A 27019-nucleotide genomic window follows, 5' to 3' on the forward strand; every position below is an offset into this window, starting at 1 on the left:
AAAAGGGAGGGATTTTTGAAGTACTCACTCTCAATTAAATCAGCCCTGCACCAGGACTCACTCATCTTCTTAAGGTACAGGAAGGAAGATCTTTGTTCCTGGACTGTGGTTGATGTGGAATAGGACAAGGGCAAATGCTTAATTTGGTCTTATCACATGATCAAGGCAGAAGTGATTGGAGTCTTGGAGCTATGCTTGTTATAGAGGAGTAAGACATTAGGACTCAGGACTTATTCTTTTTTTTTTCCCCCAAAGAGGAGTTTATTTACTTATTTTTTGCTGAGGCAATTGGGGTTAAGTGATTTGCTTAGGGTCACAGAGCTAAGAAGTATTAAGTGTTAAGTGTCTGAAGCCACATTTGAACTCGTCAGGACTTATTCTAAGGTTGAGTATTTTGGTGGATAGGGGCCCAAAAGATATTTGTTCCTATACCAGTGGCCAGTGAAGAACAGGAAGGAACAGTCAAGGAGATGTACAGGTCCTGATCTTGCCTGAAGGACGAAGCAGGACTCAAAGGCCTGGGGCCAAGATGGTTTTAGAGGATGGAAGTTGTGTTGAAATTTCATTTCCTGAGACAGGCCAGATCAGCAATGAGTTCCATCTCATCAAGTCAGTGTAAACTATGAGGTCAAATCTGTGTCTTTGAATTAGCTCTATTTTATTAATCATATTTGTACATTTGTATAAGGCTTGGCATAAATCCAAAGCTCTTATTGTCAACTTTTTGTAAATATTATATCCTTTGAATTATTTTTCCTTTCCATCTAACTTTTTTTTTTAAACTATAGTATGCCTTCATACTCTCTACTGTATTAGGCTCCTAAGCTCTAAGTAGCCAGTTTTCTTCCTCTCTTTTCCTTTTTCAGTTTAAAGTTATCTTGTTTAGATTTGCAAGACTCTAAGAAAGTATGCTTTTGGCAGCATACTTTTCAATGCAGTCCATTCTTAAGAGTCTTTCATTTCTTTATTGTAATCTATGGTCTGGAACTACAAGTTGTTCTCTTGTTAGCTCTTCACTTTTCAAATATGACTTTGTTTTCTGAATCCTCCATATTCAATCAGCATAAATGATGAAAATACCAACTATGCATCCAAAAGTTTCACCTTTTTGCCTAATGTTTAGTTTAATGTTTTTGCCTAATCTTTACAAGGTTTTCTGGGTTCCTTCTGTTGGCATAATTTGTCCCCACATAAATTATGAGAAGCAATTATTTGTTGAGTGAATTGACAATGCTCAGATGTTTTCTATTATATCCTGAATACATACCCCAGGAAGTTGTCAGACCTATCTTTGACAAACTGACTCAGAAGTTTGCCTTGATATCCCTCATTAGAAGTCACCAACGGTGCTACTCATTTCTTCTTATTCATGATCATTCTTTCAGAGACACTTCATTCTTTATTATAATTGGAGAATTACATTCCTTGAAATTTTTCATTTTCTCCTCTAGAATAAAGATTTTGTACAAAGCTTTGCATTTTACAACTAGAAACAAAAATAGCACACTTTTTTTTTGCAGGTCACAACAAAATTTTTCTTGCTCTTTATACTTGCTTGATCAAAGCAAATACCATAGTCAATTGTTTAATTTTTAGCAGCTCTCTTAGCTAAGCTTCTGGCTTTATCCTGTGACAAACTATCTGTTTGCAAGATAAAAGACACAGGATGCACTGAGATTGCAGGTTAGCCACTTTATTTCACCTTGTTACTAATTTCCAAATGTTTCCCTCTACTTTCCTGATAACTAGATTCTCTAGTCTTGATGTAAGAAGACAGCTTTTAACTTAGCAGATAGAAGCAAAAAAATACACAAGCACAAACAATATAAAAGTATTGTCTCGGACCTACATACTGTTTTCATTTTGTTGATGCTCCCTAGAATTTTCCCTCAAATTCCATATATGTTGAATACATATGGTAGGTAAAGATTAATTTATTTAGCAGGAAACAAACAAAAAAATGATACATACACAAGATAAAATCCACTGAATATTAAAGCAAGAAAAGACGTTAGAATATAAAATGTTAGATATAGAAGAGACCTTAGGTGAAAGAAGATACTTAAAATGCACAATGTTAGAATAAAATATTAGATGATATAATAGATTTTTAAAGAATTAAAAGAAAACTTACAACATAGAATATTTATATAGCGCTTTATATAAATTATATTGTTTGGAAGATAGATCCCTGAAGTTTATAATCATTGCTTTCCTTCAAGGTTCAACTCAAGTGCCACTGTGCCCATACCTCCCTTATTATTTCTGGTTGTTACTGTTCTTCCTCTCCTCGGATTATGAGAATTACTAAAGATACATGGAGAATGATGAAAACAAAGAGTTTAGAATGAACTGTGGATCTTCAGGTTCCTTTAAGACGAATTCTAAGAGCCTTGGATACCAACATGACAGCAGACAACATTCATCACAGATAGGACCCTTTTCCAACTAGCCCACAACAATTCAACTGAACATTTATTTAATGCTTCTTATGTGCATATTGGTTCATTCTACTTGTAGGAAACTATCATTATATGTACTATATGACCATGGATGAAAGATCTAAATTTCCTTTCAAGATGGCTATTTCATGATCTGTAAAATGAGGGAGTTATAGACCATTATTTGAATTGTAGATAGTCCCTAAAATCACTATCTGGCTCAAATTTTCTAGATTTTAATTTTTTGTTTACTTTTGTTTGAAGATCCTGTTCTAGCTCTCAGATTCTATACTGAATATTTAAATTGTGAGTTCTGACCTATTTCTAGGCTCTAATTGATAGGACAGACTTCATGTTTGAGTCCTAGTTGATTTGTCTATGTTGCACTATGTTCCTATGTCCTTAATATTGGTTTAGTCAGCTTCGTTTAGACAAGAAATGTAAGGCTCTCCTGATCATGATCAGTTTAGCAAATTTAATTTAATCTAAGTATGCAAGGTTAGCAAATTTTCCTTATCACAATGTTCTTGTGGTCAATAAGGCAGGGGTGGAGGGAGGGAGAGGTGCTTTAACTCTGGGCCTTCTAATGACTTTCCCCTTCCTCTCAAATCTTTCTGAATCTGTCCAGCAATGACAACACCACCACAAAGATATAAAGGCAGTGACCCAGAGCTCTGTGTTCTTGATTAGGGTAAGAATCTCACTGTACACCCCCCACTATCACCTTGTGTTTACCTATGAGAACAAAGGATTGGAGAGCTATACACATGTATGCCTGCAATAAACTTTCCTTTGTCATCCTTTGAGTAGTAGTGTTCCTTTTCAGAGCCTCATCCATGATCTCACATTAACAATCTATGTTCTAAAGTTCTTTTTAGCTCTAACTTTTTTTAGTCTAAGATCTAAGGTCCCTTCCAGCTCTAACAGTTTATGCATCCATCATGCTTTAAAATTCTATATTCCATAATTCCAAAATAGATTCAAGGCCAAAAAAGTCATCAAAGATAGCATATTCTTTAAAGTCTTTTTACAGATAGCAGCTATTTTTAACTGTTTCTTTTTAATTTAATATTTTCCTCTAATTACATTCAAAACAAAAAAAATTATATTTGTTTTTTAAAATTTTTGAGTTCTAAGTTCTCTCCCTTATCCCCACCAGAATTAAGAAACCACATATCTTCATATGCAAAATATTTCCATGAAAATCAAGTTGTAAAAGAAAATATTGTAAAAGAAAATATAGATCTACTACCTTAATAAAAATAAAAATCCTTAAGAAAAAATTAAGAGAGAGAGAGAGAGAAAGAGAGAGAGAGAAAGAGAGAGAGAGAGAGAGAGAGAGAAAGAGAGAGAGAGAGAGAGAGAGAAAGAGAGAAAGAGAGAATGCTTCAATCTATTCAGACACAATCAGTTCCTTCTCTTTCTGTTCATAGGATTTTTCATCATAAGTCCTTCAGAACAGTCATGGATGATTATTCTACTAAAAATAGCAAAGTCATTTATAGCTGTTCATCTCAGAATATTGCTGTTACTTTACTTGAGTCTATATAGGACTTTCCAGGTTTTTGGGTTTTTTTATGAGAACATCCTATTTATCATTTCCCACAGAATAATATATTCCATCACAAAAACATACCAGAGTTTAACTCATTCCCCCAATCAATGGGCATCCCCCAATTTACAATTTTTTTTGCCCTGAAAAGAGAGCTGCTGTATTTTAAAAAATATTTTAAAATAATTTTATTTTTCTAACTATTTAAAAAAAATGTTGAGTTCCAAATTCTCCCTCCATCGTGCCCTACTTCTTTGAGAAAGAAAGCACTTTGATTTCAATTATGGGTGAGGTAATGCAAGACAAATTTTCACATCAGCCATGTTGCAAAAGAAAACTCAAGGAAAATAAAAATAAGAAAAGAAAAAGAAAAAGTATGCTTCAATATGCATTCAGAGTTTACCAGTCATTTTTCATCATGTGCTCTTTGGAGCTGTCTTGGATCATTGTCTTGATAAAAGTAGCTAAGGCTTTACAGTTGAACATCCTCAAAATATTGCTGTATATATAAATATGTGTGTGTGTGTGTGTGTGTGTGTGTGTGTGTGTGTGTGTGTGTGTGTATCATTGTGTATCTTTTGGTTCTGCTCACTTCACTTTGCATAAATTCATATAAGTCTTCCCAGGTTTTGCTGAAACCATCCTGCTCATTATTTCTTATAGCACAATAGTATTCCATCACACAATCAATTTATGATCATCCTCTTGAATTCTAATTCACCTGCAAAAAAACCTGCTATAAATGTTTTATACAAATTTTTTTCTCTTTGATCTTTTTAGAATAAAGATCTAATAGTGATGTTGTTGGGTCAAAATTCTATAGCGCTTTGGAAGTACTTGCAAATTGTTCTCCAGAATGGTTGGATTAGTTCAACTCTAACAAAATGAGCATTAGTACCCCAATTATTCCACATTCCACCCAACACTTGTCATTTTCTTTTTCTGTCATGTTAACCATTCTGATAGATATGAGATGTTCCCTTAGAATTGTTTTAATTTGCATTTCTCTAATAATGATTAAGAGCATTTTTTCATGTGACTATTGATATCTTTGATTTCTCTGTCAGCTGGGGAAAGGCTCTTATTTTTATAAATTTGGCTCAGTTCTCTATATATTTAGGAAATGAACATCTTATTAGAGAAGCTTCTTCTAATAGTTTTCCCCAGTTTCCTGTTTTTTTAATTTAATTTTTATCCCACTTGGTTTGTGTGTAAAAAAGCCTTTTAATTTCAGGTGGTCAAAATTATCTATTTTACTTACTATGATCATCTTTCTTTCTTTTATTTGGTTATAAACTCTTTAATCATAGGTCTAACAAGTACATTTCCCATGTTTCCCTAATTTATTTATAATATTATTACCCTTTATGTCTAAAACATTTACCCATTTTGATTTTATCTTGGTATGTAGTCTGAGCTTAGTTTCTGACAAACTATTTTCCAGTTTTCCCAGCAATTTTTGACAAATGTTGTATTTTTATTCCAAAAGCCTGACTCAAGTTTATCAAATATTAGATTACTATGATCATTTAGTACTGTGTATATTGTATCTAATCTATTTCCACTGATCTACCACTCTATTTCTTAGTCAGCACCAAAATGCTTTTATGATTACCATCTTGTAATCTAGTTTGAAATTTGGAACTGCTAGACCACCTTCCTCAATATTTTTTTTTCATTGATTTACTTAATATTCTTAACATTTAGTTTTTCTGAATGATTTTTATTTTTACTATTTTTTCTAGCTCTATGAAACGGTTCTTTGGTAGTTGATTGGTATGATACTGGATAAGTAAATTAACATAGGTAAAATTTTTATTATATTGGTTGGCTTATCCATGAGCAATTAATATTTTCCAATTGTTTAAATCTGTCTTTATTTGTATGTATTTTTTTTTGTATTTTATATTTTGTAGCTGTGTTCTCTGGGTTTATTTTACTAGATAGATTCTGATGTATTTTATACTGTCTGAAATTATTTTTAATGTAATTTCTCCTATTTCTTCCTGCTGGGTTTTGTAAGTAGTATATAGAAATGCTAATGATTTACATAATTTTGTTTTCTATCCTGCAACTTTGCTGAAGTTAATCATTTCAAACAACTTTTAGTTGATTTTTTAAAAATTATTTTTTCTAATTACATGTAGAATTTTAAATACTCTTTTTAAAAAAATGCCATTTCCAAATTTCCTCTCTTTCCCTCCTTCACTTTGCCTTCACTGAGATTTTTAGTTGATTCTTTAGGGTTCTTTCATATCATCTGCAAAAATTGATAGCTCCCCTCCCCCATCATTGCCTATTTTTATTTTTAAATTTTTTTTTGTCTTATTGCTATAGCCAGAATTTCTAGTACAATATTGAGTAGTGGTGGTAATGATGGAAATTCTTAATTCACTCCTAATCTTGTGAAAGCTTCAAATTTATTCCGATTATAGATATTTGCTCTTTGTGTTAGAGAGATACTACTTATTTTAAGAAAGGTTTCACTGATTCTTATGATTTCTAATGCTTTTAATAGGAATGGATGTTGCATTTTTCAGTTAATTTCAGTTAATTTGCCAGTTTTACTGGCATATAATTGGACAAAATAACACAATAGTTGCATAAATTTCATCTTCAAGGATACTAAATTCACCCTTTTCATTTTTGATACTAGCAATTTGGTTCCTGTCTTTCTTTTAAAAATCAAATTAATGGTATTTCTATTTTTTCATAAATCAGCTTCTAGTTTATTTCTTAGATTAATGTTTTTGTCTTTAATTTCAATTAATCTCTTGATTTTTAGGATTGTCATTTTGGTGTTTAACAGGATTTTAAATGTTTCTTGTTGTTCTTTTTTTTTTTTTTTAAAGTTGCATGCTAAATTTACAATCTGCTCTTTCTTTTATTACTGTACACATTTAGAGATATTAATTTTCCCCAAATATTACTTTGACTGCACACCAGAAATGTTGGAATGTTATCTCATTCTCTTTAATAAAATTATTGTTTCTATGATTTAGCCTCTGATCCATTCATTCTTTAGGATTAGATTCCAATTAATTTTTAATCTGTGCTTTCATAGCCTTTATCAACTGTAATTTCACTGCATTTTGATCTTAAAAGGGCATATTTAATATTTCTGTTTTTCTGTGTTTGGTTGTGAGATATTTTTTCCTTAATACATGATCAGTTTTTGTGAAGGTGCCATGTACAGCTGAGAAAAAGGTAGTCTCCTTTCTATACCCATTCAGTTTTCTCTAGAGCCCTATCATATCTACCTTTTCTAAGATTGTATTCATAGCTTTGACTTCTTTCTTATTTAATGTTTAGATTTATCTAGCACTGAGAAGGGAAATTTAAGGTCCTCTACTAATACAGTTTAATTCATTTAACTTTTCCTTTAAGAATTTGTATGCTACGCCATTTGGTGCATATATATTTAATAGCAATATTACTTCATTATCTATGGTGCATTTTTAGCAAAATGTTGTCTCTTGGCTTATCCCTTTTAATTAGATCTATTTTTGTTTTTGCTTTGTCTGAGATAACTACTATCACTTTTTTTTTTTTTTTAATTTCAACGGAAGCATAATAGATTCTGCTCCAGTCCCTTATGTTAACTATGTGTGTCTCTGTTTGGAATGTGTTTCTTGTAAACATTATATTGTGGAATTCTGGTTTTTAATCTATTCTGCTATCTACTTCCATTTTATGAGTGACTTCATCTCATTCACATTCATAGTTACCAGGACTGTGCATTGCTCTCCATCCTATTTCTCTTGTTTATATTCTTTTTATCCTGTTCCTCCTTTAAAGTCTGTTTTGCTTCTGATCACTGCCTTCTTTTATCCATCTTCCCTTCTATCACTGTCTTTTCTTTTACTTCTTTCCCTTCCTACTTCCCGGTTGTTTCCCTTTTTTGAGCCAATGTAGATATTAGAAAGGTTCAAGAGTGCCTGTCCTCTCCCATTTTATCTTTCACTGTAAAAAGCTCTTCCTTGTGGACTTCTTTTATGTGAGATAATTTTCTCCATTTTTCTTCTCCCTTCACCCTTCCTCCCAGGCATTACTCTTTCTTGTCTATTAACTTATCTGAGTCACTCCCATACCCTCTTTCTATGTAAAATCCTTCTAAATGTCTGAATAAGGATAAAATTCTTAAAAGACACATGTATTATTTTCCATATAGAAAGGTCCTTTATGATTTCTATTTTCTATTTCCCTTTTTGTGCTCCCCTTGAATTTTGTGTTTGAAAGTCACATTTTCTATTCAGTTCTTGTCTTCTCATCAGGAATGCTTGAAAAGTCCTTTATTTCATTAAATATCAATTCCCCGCCTTGAAGGTTTATACTCAGTTGCAATTGGTTTTTTTTTTGCCTTCCAGAATATTGTATTCCAAACCCTCTGATCTTTTAATGCATAGGATGCTAAATCTTGTGTGATCCTGAGATTGTGGCTCCATGATATTTGAATAGTTTCTTTTTTGCTGCTGCTAGTATTTTCTTTTTGAACTGGGAACTCCTTTCAGGTGGTGATCAGTGTATTCTTTCAATTCCTATTTTACCCTCTGATAATAGGATATTGAGGCAGGTTTTTTTTGTTTGTTTGTTTGTTTTTTTTGATAATTTCTTGAAATATAATGCTTAGTTTTCTTTTTTTTTTTTTTTTCATCATGGCTTCTTGGTAATCAAATAATGTTTAAATTGTCTTTCTGCAATCTATTTTCCAAGCCAGTTGTTTTTCAATGAAGTATTTCACATTTTCTTATTTTTTCATTCTTTTGACTTTGCTTTATTGTTTCTTGATGTCTCATGAAGTCATTAGTTTTCACTTGGCCAAATTTAATTTTTAAGGAATATTTTCTTCGGTGAGCAAAAATTTTGTACTTCTTTTTCCACTTAATTCTTTTTTAAAAGCTGTTATTTTCTTAGTATTTATTTGTGCTTTTTAAAAATCAAGATGTTGTCTTTTTTTTCCCCTAATTTTCTTCCTTTGCTTTAATTTCTTTACCTAATTTTTCCTCTACTACCCTGATTTTGGAAATCATTTTTTAGTTCTTGCAGGATTTTTTGTTGAGCTTATGTTCAATTCACTTTTTTTTTTCTTTTAGGGTTTGTTTGTAGCTATTTTGGCTTGATTTGTCTTCTTCTTAGTTTGTGTCCTGATCTTCCCCTGCCACCATAATAGCTTTTTGTGGTTAGCTTCTTTTTTGTTATTCATTTTCCCATCCTATTTCTTGGTTTTGAACATTTTGTTAATGTTGGTCTCTGTTCCCCTCTTGAGGGGAAGGGAAGAACTGTGAATCATGCTTCATCCTTTTTCACACTCCTGTTTTTCTAGGGGCTTGGAAGTTTTTAGTGCTTCTGTGTTGCTGTGTTCCATGAGAAGTGTGGTCACTGCTCTCCTGGTCTGCATTCTGGTCCTTATCCAAAAAGGGCCTCTGATCCCTTGGGATTGCAGTTGATATTGTTCCTCAGAGCACACAAAGTCCTTGATCCTTTAGTGCCAGAAATTGCTTGATTTATGAGGGAGAAGTATATTATAGATTAGGGGAAAGGTTAGTATGGAGATGGAAAGAAGTGAAGAATTTAGTAGATAATTAATTACTTTTATTTGGAATTGCACCAAAATTTTTGGTTCCTAAGACCAATGGATGACTATTATCCTTTAAAAGTAAGAAAGCCATGGGTTTAAACATGGGTTCAAGAATTAGCAGTTCTTGTAACTTTCTCGGGCATATAAAGAGGTTTGAACCCCTAACTTTAGATTCACAATCTAATGTTTTTATTAAACTATATTTGCAATATGTGGGCCCTAAGATAAGTTTAGGTGAGATAGAGATAATTAGTAAGGGTAGCAGGTGAAGTGCCATTAACACATGCTCTCAGGTGAATGTTGGTTTAATAGGGTTTATGTGGTGGGTGAATTTGCCTCATTGAGAGGTAATTAATATGTGGAGAGAGTATAGGGCTGTAATAACTGTGTTAATCCCTAGGAGGATTAATGAGAAGTTAGATCAAGAGAATGTTGTTATAATTACTATAAGTTCACCTAGCAAGTTAATAGAGGGAGGTTGGGCTAGATTCGCTAAGCTGGCGAGAAGTCATCAGGCGCATATTAGTGGTAAAATTATTTGAAGTCCTCAGGTTAGGATTAAAGTTCGGCTATGAACATGTTCGTAGTTAGTGCTGGCAAGGCAGAAGAGTATTGAGGACGTTAGTCCATGAGCAATTATTAATACGGTAGCCCCTATAAAGCTGAGTGGTGATTGTATTAGGGCCACAACAATTACTAGCCCCGTATGGCTTACAGATGAGTAGGCAATGAGAGATTTTAGATCTGTTTGGCGTAGGCAAATAGAGCTAGTTATTACTATACCTCATAGGGTTAGGGTTGTGATTCGTATGATACCATAACCCCTCAGGGCTTCCACTCCCTCTTAATTAAAAGTGCTCTTCTCTGCCCTTGAACTAACCAAGAATTAGATATTGACAATGGAGTTGCCAAACAGTGTCTAGTTCTGAATCTACTACTAACACAGAAGTAACCTGTAATTTCTTTCTGACAACTTCCCAGGTCCCCTTATCATCTCTGGCTTGAGAGTTTCCAAAGCTGCTGATGCTTCTGTCGCCACAACTTAGTCTTACCACTGATGTTTGATCCACTACGTTCCAGCTCACCCTCCTTCCCTGCGTCAAAAGCCTCTCTTTCTGATCTCTTATACAGTCTTGGGCTGGAGGAATGTCTTACTCTAACAATCTATTGGCTCTACCACTCTAGAATTCTATTTGAGATGTTATTTGAAAATTGTTTGGAGGTGAAAGTTGGAAGAATTCGGCTAAGTGCTTCTCTACTCTGCCATTTTGGCTAGACTCCTGGAAATCAACCGCAGCTATGTATTTTAAAGGAGATGGTGTACACACACACACACACACACACACACACACACACACACACACAAATATATGTGACTTAACTAAAAACTTAAAATAAAAATGTTTTTGAAGAGTTCATTCAACAAATTGTTTGCCAAATACATTTCAACATGGTTTCATGCCAGACAGAGAAAACACATGAAAGTTGAGAAGCTTGCCTAAGCATATGTACTGAATCAGAAAGGGAAACAAAAACAGAACCCAGTTGTTGATCAAATAGCTTGAAGTCAATGTGAATCTTAATCATAACACAATAATCAGCTAGTAAATGGAAAGTAGATGGAAAATCACCATCCAAAAACCATGTACTCATTAAATTGGCAAAAAGTTTGAAAATAGTACTAAAGATCTAGCTAATTAGGGGGAAATGTTTCTTTAAGTTTTACTAATTATTTGTATGGGTAGAAATCATTTTGTAATGTAGGATCAATGTTCAGCAAAATATACAACATCTATATCAGGGATCAGCAAAGTATACAACATCTATATCAGGGATCTTTAATCTTTTTTGTGTTATGAACCCCTCTGCAGTCTGCTAAAAACTGTGGACATCTTCTTAGAATAATGTTTTTAAATGCATATTTTTAAAAAGCTTTTATCCCCCAGCTTAGGAACCCCTTTTCTAGATAGTCCCTTCCATCTCTAACATCCTAGATTCTATGGTCCAACATTTTATATTCCAAACTCCCCTCCAGCTCTAAATATTATTCTATATTATGTGAAATAACAGTCTGTGTTATAAGGTCCTTTCTAGCTCTAATATTACATGATTCTAAGAACCTGTGAATTCAGTGACATCTCTTTCCTATGTGTTTATTTTGCAAATAGTACAGATTTGAGGAGAGCTTTAAATTGTAGTTTAAGGACTCAGAACAATTCTTCTACTGAGCACAACTTATATTCTTCATGGGCAATACTTTATTCTTCTTTATTTCCCTAAATTCTGGAAGTTTTAAGAATCAAGATTTGTGACACAGACAAGAATGCCTTAGAGAAAAACACTATATAGTAGACAGAAAGACCCACAAGCAATACCATGACTGGTCACTCTAAGCAAAGTTTAGAAGGTTGAGTGTGTATCAATCCAGCTTATTGCTATTTAACTCACAGTCTTTCTGTCTTGCTGTGGAAAAAGTAGTTTGTAAACATTAAATTACTAAAGAAAAAAGTTATTTTTATTAGTATACTTCTCTACTATTAGGGTACTTTTGCCTGTCTTCAGATTATCAAGCAATTTCAGTCAAAAATCTTCAACCTAATATTATCTAGTGGTCTATGGTACACAGCATCATACTCACTAAGCAGAATGGTATCTCTTTTAATTATTCTGATAAGAAGTCCAGAAGTTGGAAAGTCCCTGAAAATCTAATTAATACCTAAATAATGATAATAGCAACAATCATGATGGCTTACACATATATTCATGTATATTGCTTTATAAAAGTATTATTATATCATAGTTAGAGCTAGGATCAATTAGACCAATTCCTTTCTGTCATTCCATTTCCCCCCTTCCATTTTATGTTAAGCCTAGAAAATTTAAATGTTTTGCTCAATGTCACCCATGAACCAAGCAGCAGAGCTGACCCAGAGCCTCTGCTTCCAAATTCAGCATCTATTAACAAGTACCTCTAACCCTCACAACAGACTTGTAATTTATGGAGTGCAATCCTTAGCAACCTCATTTCATAAAAGCAATAGAATATTAGAAAGATGATGTTGCTCAACATTTCCTAGCTATTAAGTGGTGGATTCAGAACTCCAAAACAGCTCTTTTGACTGATTCTAGATGCCTATTTTGTGGGTACAGTTTCTTAACCAAGAGAACAAAGATTATCCTCAAAGAGACGCATCTCATTGGTGAAATGTATCCAGAGTATGAGATGTTCATGTTAGAACTGCCTCAGTACTGATAATTAGATGTATTTATTTGATGATGTGTAGTCAAGGGCTTTGAATCCCTAGTTTATTTAATAATGTCCTCATTTGGATGTTTTATTTTGACTGGAAATTAAACTCCCATCACATCCATTTTTAAAAAATAAAAATTACAATTATATTGGCATACCAGAGTGCATTGAATTACATGTTATTAAATTTCATCACGATGCAAAGTACTTATTAGTATTCTAACAGAGAATTAGTGAGGATATTGTTAAATGGCATTATATTTTCCAAGTGTGTCATTTTGTATATTTGCTTGCTTTTTAAATATTTCCTTTTCATAACTTAGATGCTATTTAATTATTTGTATACCCCCAGGTGAATTTATTTTCATTCAAATAGTTATCAATACTGATATTTAGGTATCAATATTTAGAGTTGGTTGAAGTTTTGGGCTGCTATCATGAAGAAAACATATATGCTAAGTGTGATGGTACATGTCTGTAATTCCTGCAGGAGCAGGGAAGGCTGAAGTTGGTGAATTGCTTGCGCTCAAGAATTCTGTTATAGTATGCTAATTTCATTAAATGTTCAGACAAAGTCTGGTACCAATATAATGAACTCTAAGATCAGGGGGCCACTAAGTTGCCTAAAGAGGGGCAAACTGGTCCAGTTTGAAAATAGAATAGGTTAAAAAGCTCTCATACTAATCAGTAGTAGGATCAAGCTGTGAGTGATCACTATTTCCAGCCTTGGAAAAATAGGGAGATAAGAGGCAGAAAAAAACATCTTTAGTCCTTCAAAACTATATTGTGAAGTACTGGAAGATAAGTAAACAGATAGTCATTTTGCTATGGTGCTTAGGAACATAGAATTGTGAATCTTAGAATGAAAAAGAACTTAAAATAGAATGTAAGAGCTAGAATTCTTCAAGCACAAATATTAGCTCATAGAATTTTAGGGCTAGAACACAGAATATTAGAACTCAAAAAGAGCTGAAAGGAGACTTAGAATACATATATGGTTAAGACTGAAATATGCTTTAGAAATCCTGCATTAGAACACAAAATCTAGATTGTTGAAAGCATAGCTAGAGATCATCTACAGGGTACCAACTCTTATTTGAACATTCCTGAGAAGGGGTATTCCAGCCTCTACTTGAAGACTTTCTATGTCTCATAAGGCAGTCCATGAAATTGTTGGAACTATCTGATCATCAAATATATTGAAAAATTAAGGGTAAGAAAATTGAATCTTTTAGATGAGAAAATTTCTATTATAAAAGAAATATCCTTGAAACTATTCCTTAAAGCAGATAGAAAAATCTTTACACTACATATTTATTGTTATCTTTCTCTTTTCAGATATATTTGATACCATTTGAAGAAATCATTGAATGAATAGTTGTCAGAAGATCTGTATTTCAATTCTGGTGTTGCCATTATATCCCTGTCATGATTAGCAAGTCACTTTTCATCTCTAGGGCAGGTAAGTAGCAGAGTGAATAGAGTCATCATCCTGAGTTCAAATCTGACCTCTGACACTTAATAGCTGTGTGACATTGGGCAAGTCTTTTAACTCTGTTTCAATTTCCTCATCTGTAATTTGAACTGGAAAAAGAAATGACAAAACTACTGCAGTATCTTTGCCAAGAAGACCCCTAAATGAGGTTTACAAAGAGTTTGACACAATTGAAAAAATGATTTTACAACAAAATTACTCCCCCAAGATTCAATTTCATTATTTGTCAAATGGAACCAATATTTGTACTGCTTATTATTCATCACCACTACCACCCCCAAGCCAGGATTGTGATGACTCAAATTTAAAAATGGACATGAAAGTACTTTGAAAACCATCGAGTTCCATTTAAACAGAAGATTGTTAATACTATTATTTGACTTCGGAGAGTCTGAAGACAAAGCTATGGCTTTCTGTTGACCCCAATAAAAGGCAGTTGTTTTAGTAACAGACAGTGACAATGAGACAAAGGGGAAAGTACTGGGCTTGGAATCAAGAAGACCTGAGTTTAAATTTTGTCTTAGACACTGATAATGTAAGTCTGGACAATTTTTTCAACTTTTCTGGGGCTCAGATTCTTATTTGTAAAATAAGGAGACTGGTCTTGATGGCTTCTGAATTCTTTCCAGACCTTTGAACTTTGGAGTCAGCAGAGCTGGGCTAGCTTGATCACTAACTGTACTTATTACCTTGGGTAGTCAATTATCTTTTCTTAGGTTCAGCATCTTATGTATAAAGTAAAATATTTTATAAATCGATATTATTAGACTAAATGGTCAAAGGTCTAATATCTTATGACTCTATGTTTTAAGAACCTTTTGTGTTCCAACATTTTGTGACCTAACGCTATGATTTATGACACTGAACTGCTTGAGGACAGGGACTGTCTTATGTGCCTTTTTTTTTCTTTTAGTATCTGCAATACTTAGCATAGTGCCTGGCACATAGTAGGCATTTAATACTATGTTTCTTTCTGGCTCTACTAGCATTCTATTCCTAAGCTTCAATATAATTCTTCTCAGGGAACATGAAAGCCAGAATCCCACCACTATCAGTGACTCCTTTGTCTTCCATTTCAGAGTAGTCAAATGATTTCTCTCCTCATTCATAACCACAGGAAAGCAAAATGGTTGAGTTTGTATTAGTGCACTGGCCACAAAGTCAGTTGTACCCAAGGAAGTTTCCCTAACTTTGCCCTAAGAGAATTATTCATATTTTTTGGTCTTATATGATATGACACGTAGAGACTGGAGTCACTAGCTATGCTACAGATACCCATTCAGAAACAAATTTTCTCTTTTGTCATCTACACTGGAGATAATAACTTGCCTGGCTCTCATGTGATATCTTTCCATGAAGGTTCCGGGGCTCTATTACTAGCCTTCTCTGTAAAGTAAGGATTGTAAAATCAAATATTCCGAGCTCAGCTCTGCTTATTGACAGCCTACTCGTCTTTCAAGGCCCAGCCCAGATGCTACCTCTTCCCTTCCAGTTTCTCCTTCCTAAGATCTCATAGCACTTTGTATTCTTTTTATATACTCTAAATTCTAGTCATTTCCTAGAATCAAATTCTCATATTTTTATGTGTACTTTTTATCACTCTTATAAGCTAATGATTTTTCATAATGTAAGGACTGAGTATTATATTTGCAAGTATATCGAATATATTAAGTGTTTAATCAGTATTTGCTGAATGAAAGAATGGTTTTGGAAAAGTAAGTATGGCAGAAGGGTATGCTAGAAAGAATGCTGGGATTTGAAGTTGGACAACCTGGATTAGAGTCTTGATTTTAATATTGGTTTGTGTGTTTGTCAACAAATTGTTTCACCTCTCTTGTCCTAAGTTCCCTCATTTGTAGGATGGGAATGATCATAGTACTCCTATCATTTACCTCACAGGAATGTTGAGCTATATTATTTACAGCTCATGATTCTGCTTGTTAGAATGTGCTAAAAATAAGTTCTTTCTTCATTTCTCCATCTGGGTCAGCAAAAGTGAAAACACACTAGCAGACCCCAAAAAAACCTCACCCCAGGAAAGCATATCCTGGACAGCTCTAAGCTAGGCCTCCTACCACAGAGCAATTTAAGATGCAACCAGAACTTGGAAAGCTAATCCCGAATGAACAATGGGCCAGATGGTGATGTTAGTGGGAAGCAATAAACATGATAAATAGCTTCCTACTGCTGCTCCCGATCAATTTCAATATTTAATAATTCCACTCTACCCCCTCCCCCTCATCCTGGCCTTTCCCTCTTGCAGAATCCTGCTATCATCTGTATTTGGCTCTGAAGCCAAACACTTCTTTTGCTTTTATGAAAGCATCAGCAGAAATTTCAGTGTGTGATTGTGACACAGAGCTCTAAGTCCTCGAATGGTAATTAATCAGAATACTTACCCTGAAGGAGCTGGATTTCAAGTCTCTCTCCCCACTGCCAACGTAAAGATTGTAAAGCAGCTGCCAAATGCAGCCTTGTGATAGAGGCTCTCACCTTGTTCAGCCAATGAATTGAATTATTCAGTGAACTTGGATCTCATTTCAAAAGCAAAAATTAGGGGAGGGGGATGAAGCGGGTAATCACTCTTACTCTAGGGCCAATGAGCAGGGTTAGCAACTTTCAGTCGTGCTTACCGTTAATAAACGAAAACTACTAGCTCCTCTCTTACTATGTTAATGGTGATAGCTAGCAGGAGAGAACCACAAAAAAGGACACGTTAATATGAGACCATTAGTAAGATTTCCAAGGAAGAAAGAATTGTGCGATGGGTGTGTTCATAGTCAAAATGGGGCGTGAAGGCCCCGTGGTGGAAGAGATGAGGGAGAATGTTTCTGAAACCGTTTTCTGAAGTCTATGATCAGATGGCCCTTGCTTTCTGAGACATCATAGATAATGAGAATCTTTTCTGCTCAGAAATAAAGATTAAGTCAGTGAAGAAAAATTTTCAATAGGTTTTTTTCTCTTGAAGTATTGATAAGCATCCCTAGAAAGGAAAGTACTCCCTTGTTTGCTATTCCAGTCTAGGCAAGATAATTTTTAAAAATGGATTACCTGATTCCTTCTGTTCAAGGCCGAAGGAGTTCCATCTTCTTGTTATGTCAATATACAGAATATCTACAGATGCCATTGAGAAGGTGCTGCTACTGAGTTTGCAGTTCCTGTGCAGATATTTAGGAAATATGTTACAATAGGGGTGATATAAGCAAGAATAGGGAAAGTTGAATCATCTTTAACATTGATATTATCATTATCAATGCTATCATTATTATAAACAAGATCACTATCACCACCAATATCCTTAAAATCACCATCTTTACGACAAACGCCATTACTACTAGCAACATCATTGTAATTATCATTATTATAATAAATCTCCATCAGCATACTACTCACATCATTTATTATTATCATTATACCCTTTCCCCAAAGTTCTCTTCTAATGACATATCATGTTAGGAAGTGGGGTCACCTAAGTATAACACAAGGCCCGATACATTCTACAGAGCTGGAGAGGAGTTGAATATAATCCCAGGGAAGCCTAAGTGTGGACATATTCTCACTAGAAAGATGGATTCCAAGGTGGCACTTTTTTGGTCACAGAAAATTAAAAAAAATTTAATCTTGACAAGGAAAGGTTAAAAAGCAACACTAGTAAAAAGAGAATATTGGTGGGTCTTTTGAAGTACTTAAATAATAATGATTGTAGTTTACATATTTATGTGTTTTAGAATTTACTAAGTCCTTTTCTCACAACAGTCTTGTAGACAAGATCATGCAAGAACCTCATTTGGGAGATATTTTATAGTTGTACTTTCACATTTCAGCTTTTTTGATTTTCCGATAGGCCTATGAGGGAAAGAGACAAGCATGAACTATTATTCCTATTTAACTGATTGAGAAACTGAGGTTCAGAGACAGAAAATGACTTAAGGTCACATAACTAGGAAGTGAGAGAACTAGGACTCAACCCCTGGGCTTCTGATTATAATTCCAATACTTTTTGCATTAAACAAATCTGAATCTAGTCAAGACTCTGCCACACTAGCTGTATAATCTTGAGGAACTTGTTTTTCTCTGAGCTTCAATTCACTCTCTATAAAAGGGAGGATTGGACTAAGTGATCTAGAAGAATTCTGTGGTTTCTGTGAGATTTCTATGGATTTTTTTTCAATACCACATAGCTCTTTATGCAGGCAAGTTATATTATATTCGTTCATTCAAAAATATTTATTTAGTTCCTTTTGGATGTCGAAGACTATTAGGAATTGGAACTTACAGTTTAGTAGGAGGATGAGAATACACATAACTATTACAAACAATACTCCATGACAAATACATCACAGAAGTATAAAGCAAGGTGTTATACATAATGTCCACCTAATAAAATTGTTGTGATGGACAAAACTTTCTGTGTGTATTCACACACACACACACATATATATATGTGTATATATATGCCTGCTTACATATGTGCACACACATGAGTAATATATGTTATGTGTATGTTTTGCAAAACTCAAGACATTATTTAAATGTAAGAGTTATTAATAGTTTCTGGAAGGAGGAGGGGAATCAGACAGAGAAGTCTTCCTGAAGGTGGAGATTACATCTTATAATTATGCAAGCATTTACTGCCAACTGCTTAAATTTTAAAATTGAAGCCACAGATTGTTCTATGCCTAGAGACAAAGGCTAAATAAAGATAAAATTCTTCTCTTCTCTATTCATGCATGGTTCCTTTCACTAATAGATGCATTTTGTGAAGATGTTGATTGATTTAATCAATTTGTCTTAGTGATGATGTCTGTTTGTCTCCATACATCTGTCCACATCACTGCAGCTCTTTAAGACCATAAGGTCTCAAAGGAACAAATTCCTTTTTAACAGATGTGCCCATGTCTTCACTGTTCATCAGCCTTGGTTTCTATACTGATTAGTCTCAGGGAAGCAGAAGAAAAGACAAATCCCAAAGCTCAAGGCAAAGAACACTCCCTAGCTCTGATGTTAAAGTTGAGGCAGCTGACGGTATATGCTTGGATGATCAAATGATAACAGTGTATCATTTGCATAGACCGAAGACATTATTGCTGTCCAAAAGCAATTTCAGGTTTAAAATGCTCCACAGATGAGTCCCAAGAGCCAATTTTACATACAGGAGTGTTCAAGGCTTTTGAGTTTCTCCCATCTTTCAATCTGTCATCTAAGGATTTTTATATAAGCAAGAAAATCCACCATATTCTCTCTAAACACTTGGCAGTGAGATGAGCTCATACCCTTTTATTCTCTTTCTGATGAAGGGGTTCTTGGAGATGAGTGGGGTTTTGGAATTGGCCTTATATAAACTTTTTGAAAAGCACCTGAGTAGGCAGATGCTCCTAAAGATTCAAAGGGCACATGGAGGTTTTAGGACCTCCCTCTTTCTCTCTCTCTTTTTTTTATTATAGCTTTTCATTTACCAGATATATACATGGGTAATTTTTCAGCATTGACAACTGCAAAACCTTTTGTTCCAATTTTTCCCCTCTGGGGAAACCTGCATGTTGACCAAAATATGTATAAAAGTATAAGTTAAATATGTATTAAAGTATAAGTTAAATTCAATATATATATATATTTTTTCAATACCACATAGCTCTTTATGCAGGCAAGTTATATTATATTCATTCATTCAAAAATATTTATTTAGTTCCTTTTGGATGTTGAAGACTATTAGGAATTAGAACTTACAGTTTAGTAGGAGGATAAGAGAGAATACACCTAACTATTACAAACAATACTCCATGACAAATACATCACAGAAGTATATATATATATATATATATGTGTCCCTTAGTTATTTTGCTGTACAAAAAAAAATCGGACTTTGAAATAGTGTACAATTAGCCTTTGAAGCAAATCAAAAATGCAGGCGGACAAAAATAGAGGGATTGGGAATTCTATGTAGTGGTTCATAGTCATCTCCCAGAGTTCTTTCGCTGGGTGTAGCTGGTTCAGTTCATTACTGCTCTATTGGAACTGATTTGGTACATTGTTGAAGAGGGCCATGTCCATCAGAATTGATCATTATATATAGTGTTGTTGAACTATATAATGATCTCCTAAGGATCTCCCTCTTTTAAGTTCTAAACCTAAAAGATATATTTCAGAATCTCAGTTTTCTCATCTGTAAAATAAGACAGAATTAACTGGAATCCAAGATGATATTCATGTTTCTAATTCCTATGTCTCGGTGGTATCTCAAATTTAGTGCTCTAAAACCAAATTCCTTATCTTTTCTAAATCTGTATTTAATAGCCTGGCTCCTAATAAGTCCTTAATAAAAGTTTTGACTTGATTTGACCTCCTTACCTTATTTCTGTTAATACCACCATTCTCTCAACTAATTCATCCCCTCAGATTCATTTTTGGTCCTTCTCTCTCTCTACTTCTTATGCTTAATCAATTAGTGAGTTCTGTTAATTCACCCTTTAGACCCATTCATTGTTTTTGTCTCATTCAGTTCCCCCACCTCAGTCTAGACCCTATCATGGATCACCTGAACAATTAAAATATTCTAACTGCTCTTAGCATTTTTAGTTTCTCCCCTTTACTTTATAATACTGATAGTTCCTGACTCTCTATCTCTCTTCATTGGTTGTCTTCTGTCATTAGCATTTTCTCCTTCTGTATCTCTGCCTCCTGGCATTCTTACTTCCTTAAAGATTTAGTTCCTATCTCAACTTCTACAAGAGACCTTTCTTGATCTTCCACCTTTCCTCCCCAAATGCCCACTGGATTGTGATACCTTCCCTTTAAGATCATCTGCCATTTACCATGCGCATACACATGCATCTTTTATATACATAGTTATTTGTATGTTTTTTCCCCCCACCAGGTGGTGAGCTTCTGGAGGGTAGGCACTATTTTTGCCTTTCTTTGTATTCCACATAACACAGTACTTCTACCATCGTACGCATTTAACAAATGTTTGGTGGTTAACTTCCTAAAGCACAGGTATGATCTGCACAGCTAACTCTGCTGCTCAAAAACCTTCAGAGGCTCCCTACTACTGAATAAACTATTTTAAAAAATCAGCTTGATCTGTTGCATACTATGGGCCTTTTCTCATGTGCACAAATACATTGTAGGAAAACTGAATAACTGTACTACTGAGCATTTCTTTCTTTTCTTTTTCCTGAGGCAATTGGGGTTAAGTGACTTGTCCAGGATCACTCAGTTAGGAAGCATTAAATGTCTGAGTCAAGATTTGAACTCAGGTTCCAAATCACTACTGATTAGAGAAATGCAAATTAAGACAACTCTGATATACCACTACACACCTGTCAGATTGGCTAAGATGATAGGAACAAATAATGATGAATGTTGGAGAAGATGTGGGAAAACTGGGACACTGATACATTGCTGGTGGAGTTGTGAAAGAATCCAGCCATTCTGGAGAGCAATTTGGAACTATGCCCCAAAAGTTATCAAACTGTGCATACCCTTTGACCCAGCAGTGCTACTACTGGGCTTATATCCCAAAGAAATACTAAAGAGTAGAGACATATATGTGCCAAAATGTTTGTGGCAGCTCTTTTTGTTGTAGCTAGAAACTAGAAGATGAATGGATGTCCATCAGTTGGAGAATGGTTGGGTAAATTATGGTATATGAAGGTTATGGAATATTATTGCTCTGTAAGAAATGACCAGCAGGAGGAATACAGAGAGGCTTGGAGTGACTTACATCAACTGATGCTGAGTGAAATGAGCAGAACCAGAAGATCATTATACACTTCAACAATACTGTACGAGGATGTATTCTGATGTAAGTGGAAATCTTCAACATAAAGAAGATCCAACTCACTTCCAGTTGATCAATGATGGACAGAGGTAGCTACACCCAGAGAAGAAACACTGGGAAATGAATGTAAATTGTTAGCACTAATATCTGTCTGCCCAGGTTGCATGTACCTTCGGAATCTAATGCTTATTGTGCAACAAGAAAATGATATTCACACACATGTATTGTATCTAGGTTATACTGTAACACAAGTAAAATGTATGGGATTGCCTGTCATCGGGGGGAGGGAGTAGAGGGAGGGGGGGATAATTTGGAAAAATGAATACAAGGGATAATATTATAAAAATATATAATAAAAATTATTAAAATAAAAAAAAAAAGATTTGAACTCAGGTCCTCCAGTCTTCAGGGTTGGTGCTCTAACCACTGCGCCACCTAGCTGCTCCACTATTGCACATTTCATTCCCTATACCTGGAATGACTTGCCCTGCCACAATCCATTAATTTCTCTGCTGAAATCACACCCATTCTTCAAGGACAAGTTATAATGCTACCTCCTCAAGGAAACTCACTTTGATTCTCCTAGTCAGAAATGACCTTTCTCCTCTTGTATATCATTCATGGTAATTTGTTTATATTTTGCTTAATTTTAGGATCAAATAATGTTTCCTATATTATATCTATGGCATCTGTGGGGAGTTTACCCCAATGTGGTAGGTTTGGGTGGTCTATTGGTTTTGGTATACTGCTATTGCAAAACACTAAAAAACCAGAGGAAGATCTTTAGTACATGGAAGGATTTTATATAGAGGATCCAGTGAAAGACATGGACATGAATTGTATCAGATAAGAGGGTATGAAGGGTTTAAATTTACAGTGGTGGAGGGGTACCAAACACAAAGAACTTACTGATCTATAGAAATACTGTAACAATGTTATTTTAAGATAACTGTATATGGATGGATTCAAATTACATAGCTAAATCTGTTCTTTTCCAAGCAATGTTTGATAGGACATCAATTCAAAATACACTGACTACTTCCCAGGGCGAGCTTTCAAAGCATGTCAGTATCCTCTTACCCCAGGTCTTAGCCACAATGTGGCAGGATTCATTGACAGTTTAGACTTTGACACCTTGTTGCTTAAATGGCTGACTCCATATTTTTCTTGTTCTAGTCCTCCCTAAGGTATCACAGTAATTTTGATTGCAAATTTTCAACATCATTAGTGATGATTCTGTATTTTGTTTAATTATCATGTCAATGTTCCCTGTACTGACTGCCAGTTAGCTGATAGGAGTTCTGCCTACCCTGCTCTTTGGGTTAATGGAGTATAAAAAGGAAAGTCTAACTGACCACTAGTATAAAGTCACTTTTTCTGACAGCTAGAAAATAGAAGTGTCAAACCCACAGCAGGAGCAATAATTTACCAAAGAGAATTCTCCACTTATTCTGTATCCATTATAACAAATCCCTTCCACTGACACCAAACAAGTATAGGTGATGCTAACATTTGTTACAGAGGCAACAATTGTGAGTAAAAAAGATGTGAAACTGGGAGGCAGGAGTTCTGAGTCATAGTACCAGTTGTGTGTACTATATGATCTTGGACAATTCATTTTTCTGGCTTCTATTTTCCCATCTGCAAAAGGAGGGGTTGGACTAAATCAGGGATTCTTAGTCTGGAATCCATGAACTTCTTTTATAGGTAATAACAGGTTTTTTTAAAATAAAATTGCTTTTCTTTGTGATCCTATAGATTTTTTTTTACACATTTAAAAGCATTATTATGAGAAGGAGGCTATGAACTTCATCAGAGTGTCAAAGAAGGGTCCATGACATATACAAAAAGTTAAGAACCCTGGATCTAGATTATTTTTAAGGTTTCTTACAGATATTAAATGTAGAGTCCTATAAATGACATTCACAGAACTTTAAGTTGTATAAAGCATTTTGCTTATTTCATCACTTTTAACTATTATAATAACTCTGGGAAGTACATAGCACTGGTGTTTTTATTCCCACATTATAGAGATGCCTTGCCCAAGGTCTTAGGAACCTATGTCCGAAGATCACAAGACTAAGTTCTAGAAGAAATCTTAGAATCATTCAGTCTACCCCTTATTAAATTAAGACTAAAGGAGGTCACGTGCCTTGCCTAAGGATTTATTACTCCAAATTTCTTTTCACTAGATCACATTTCCTACTAAAGTGGTCAGAAAAGGTTTTATGGAAGAAGTGGGACTTGGATTACCTTAAAGGATGGACAAAAGAACTAGAGGATGGCTTCTAGATGAGGCACACAGTAAAATAGGAGTGTGGATGAGGGAAGGTGCAAGCTGCATTTGGGAGGAACTGAGAAAAATTGGTTTGGTTAAAACAAAAATTCATCTAAAGGGGTCATGAAAGATGCTATAAAGGCAGGAGTAGTTAGGTGGTACAGTGTTAGGGAACTGGGCCTGGAGTCAAGGAAGACATCTTCCTGATTTCATATTTGGCCTCAGACACTTTCCAGCTATGTGGTCCTGGATATGTCACTTAACCCCATTTGCCTCAATATCCTCATTTGTAAAATGAGCTGGAGAAGGAAATGGCAACTCCGGTACCTCTGCCAAGAAAATCCTGAAAGAAGTCATGAAGAGTCAGACATGACCAAAAAAGCACTAAACAGCATAAAGATAGAATGAGAGAAGATGCCTATATTAAGGGAGATAATTAATGTATGGTACAAATTCTGAATTTGGAGTCAGAGAACTTGGGTTTGAAATTCTGAATTACTTTACCTCTCTGGGCCTCAGTTTTCCCATCTATAAAATGAGACAGCAGTACTAGAATTCTAGGCTACTTGAAGTTCTAAGCTCTATGATTTTAATGAGTAGCTTCTGTGTTATTTCAGATTCTTTGAAAATAGCTAATACATATACAGTGTATATAGTACTCTCTATCAACCAGAACAATTTACCCAATAGCAAATAATTAACCACATTAGGAAAAATATGTAGGAATAATTTCTGGTTTAAATCATAGGTCATAATTGGAATTTCTGATCATAACTTCCAAAGACATAATTTGTCACTATTCTGCCCCTTTAATGGTAACTTATTTCTCTTATGACCTATATTTTAACCAAATTGGACAGCCCTCTCATTCCACCCAACTTTGTCTCAACTCCAAGCTTTTTATTTAAGCTGGTACCAATGCTAGACTTGCTTTCCCCTGCCACAACTAGGCCTTCTCATATTCTACATATTCTCTAAGATCAAATTAAAATGTCACCTCTGCTAGGAAGTCGTCTTCAATATTCTCAAGTTAAAAATAATTCTTCCTTCCTGTGAGCATATAAAGTGGTTGGTTTACACCACACATCTTCATATCTTAGCCCAAACAATCACTATTTGTATAGCTCATTATTCTGTGCCTCAATCTTCCTATAAGTAAAATCAAGCTTTGTACCATATCTACCTCAGGGTACTATCAGGTAAAAAATAGTTTTAAAACACTATAGAAATGTGAATTATTATTGTAATTATTTGTGTATGAGTTATACTTGTCCTGCTGGTAATGAGTTCTAGAAAGGAAGGGATAATGTATTACTTAATTTTTATATCACTCCCAGTGCCCCGTTCTGCACATAATAGGAACTTTATGTTTGTTGAAGTTGAAGTTCTTTTGTTGGGCCTATAAAGAAAGCTTTGAGACCCATATAGATTTCTAACTTAGAAGTGATTCATGCAGAGAACTTGTTGGCAAGAGAACTATATTCAGTATAGCACTGAATTATGATAAGTCAAATGTAGGAATCACATGCGAGTATATTAAAAGCTTTCCTGTTTCTGAACCTCTCTTGCATGCTAGTAGACATTGCCATCTGGCTTTAAAAGACACTGCTTTTGGCAGAATATTTTAATGTTGATCTGGATGTAGGTATATCTGCAAGATGTACATCTGTAAGTACAATCTGCAAGAGAGATTGTTTGGAAATGTTGGACCTTTCCAAATGGTTGTCCTATAGGCCTCTTAAACTCCACATAACCAGAACAGAACTCGTTTGCTTTCTCCTGAAATGCAACTTTTCTTTTCTGTCAAGGATACCACCATTTTTCCATGCAGATAAGTCATCTCAGAATCATCTTCAAATCCACATTCCCTTCATTCCTTTGATAAAAGAATTGTCAAATCTTATCAATTCTATCTCCTTAACATTTCTATAATCATGCCTTCTCTCCACTTACATGATGACCCACCTAGTTCAGGCTCTCTCATAATCTCTTATCTGGATTATTTTAAGTCTTCCAATTTTTCTTTCTGGCTCAAGGTTGTCTCCCTTATCATCTATCCTCCATACAGCTGACAAAGCAGTTTTCAAAGATTTGCTCATAATGTTTACCTATTCAATAAACTCCAATGATCCCCTTAGGATCATATACAAATGTCACTGTTTGGCATTTAAAACCATTCACAAGATGATGCCAACCTAACTTTCTAGCCTAATCACACCCTACCATCCCCCTCACACACACTTTAGCCAATTGTTTTTTTTTTTTTTTCTTTCCCTCACAAACAACATTTTATTATTTCTTTGCCTTTGCCCATGCCTGGATTTTATGCTCTCCTCATCTTTAGTTTCTTCAAAGCCCAGCTCAAGTCTTATTCTCTCTATGAGCCCCTTCTCAATTCCCCAACTGCTAGCGTTTCTTCATCACATTACTCTGCATTTACCTTGTATATATAAGATAAGCCCTATCTCTCTTGATAAAAAAAGAAGCTATTTGAGGACAGGAACTATTTCATTTGTCTTTTTTATTACTAGTATCTATCCCTACCCCTAGTACTTGCTAAGTACTAAATAAATGCTTGTTAACTGATTGAATAACATGTCAGAAAAAGCATTGGATTAGAAGAAAGAAAGCCAGGCAACTAGTAA

General features: G+C 34.6%; 1 protein-coding gene and 1 long non-coding RNA gene across 5 annotated transcripts in view; one reads left to right on the forward strand and one right to left on the reverse strand.

Annotated features, from left to right (window-relative positions):
- Nucleotides 1–27019, reverse strand: part of TTLL11 (tubulin tyrosine ligase like 11) — a 250784-nt gene that overhangs the window by 22794 nt on the left and 200971 nt on the right. For all 4 annotated transcript variants that reach the window (XM_074292973.1, XM_074292977.1, XM_074292976.1 and 1 more), the window contains one exon: nucleotides 17368–17474. In XM_074292973.1, coding sequence (XP_074149074.1) covers nucleotides 17368–17474 — 107 coding nt within the window. The remainder of the gene's footprint in view (nucleotides 1–17367; nucleotides 17475–27019) is intronic.
- The window catches only part of LOC141557397 (uncharacterized), an 88124-nt gene continuing 74886 nt past the window's right edge, over nucleotides 13782–27019 (forward strand). Inside the window, exons 1-2 of the long non-coding RNA XR_012486782.1 lie at nucleotides 13782–14034; nucleotides 14160–14283. This is a non-coding gene — a long non-coding RNA (uncharacterized LOC141557397). The remainder of the gene's footprint in view (nucleotides 14035–14159; nucleotides 14284–27019) is intronic.

Source organism: Sminthopsis crassicaudata, chromosome 2 (assembly GCF_048593235.1).
Source record: "Sminthopsis crassicaudata isolate SCR6 chromosome 2, ASM4859323v1, whole genome shotgun sequence".
NCBI lineage: Eukaryota > Metazoa > Chordata > Mammalia > Dasyuromorphia > Dasyuridae > Sminthopsis > Sminthopsis crassicaudata.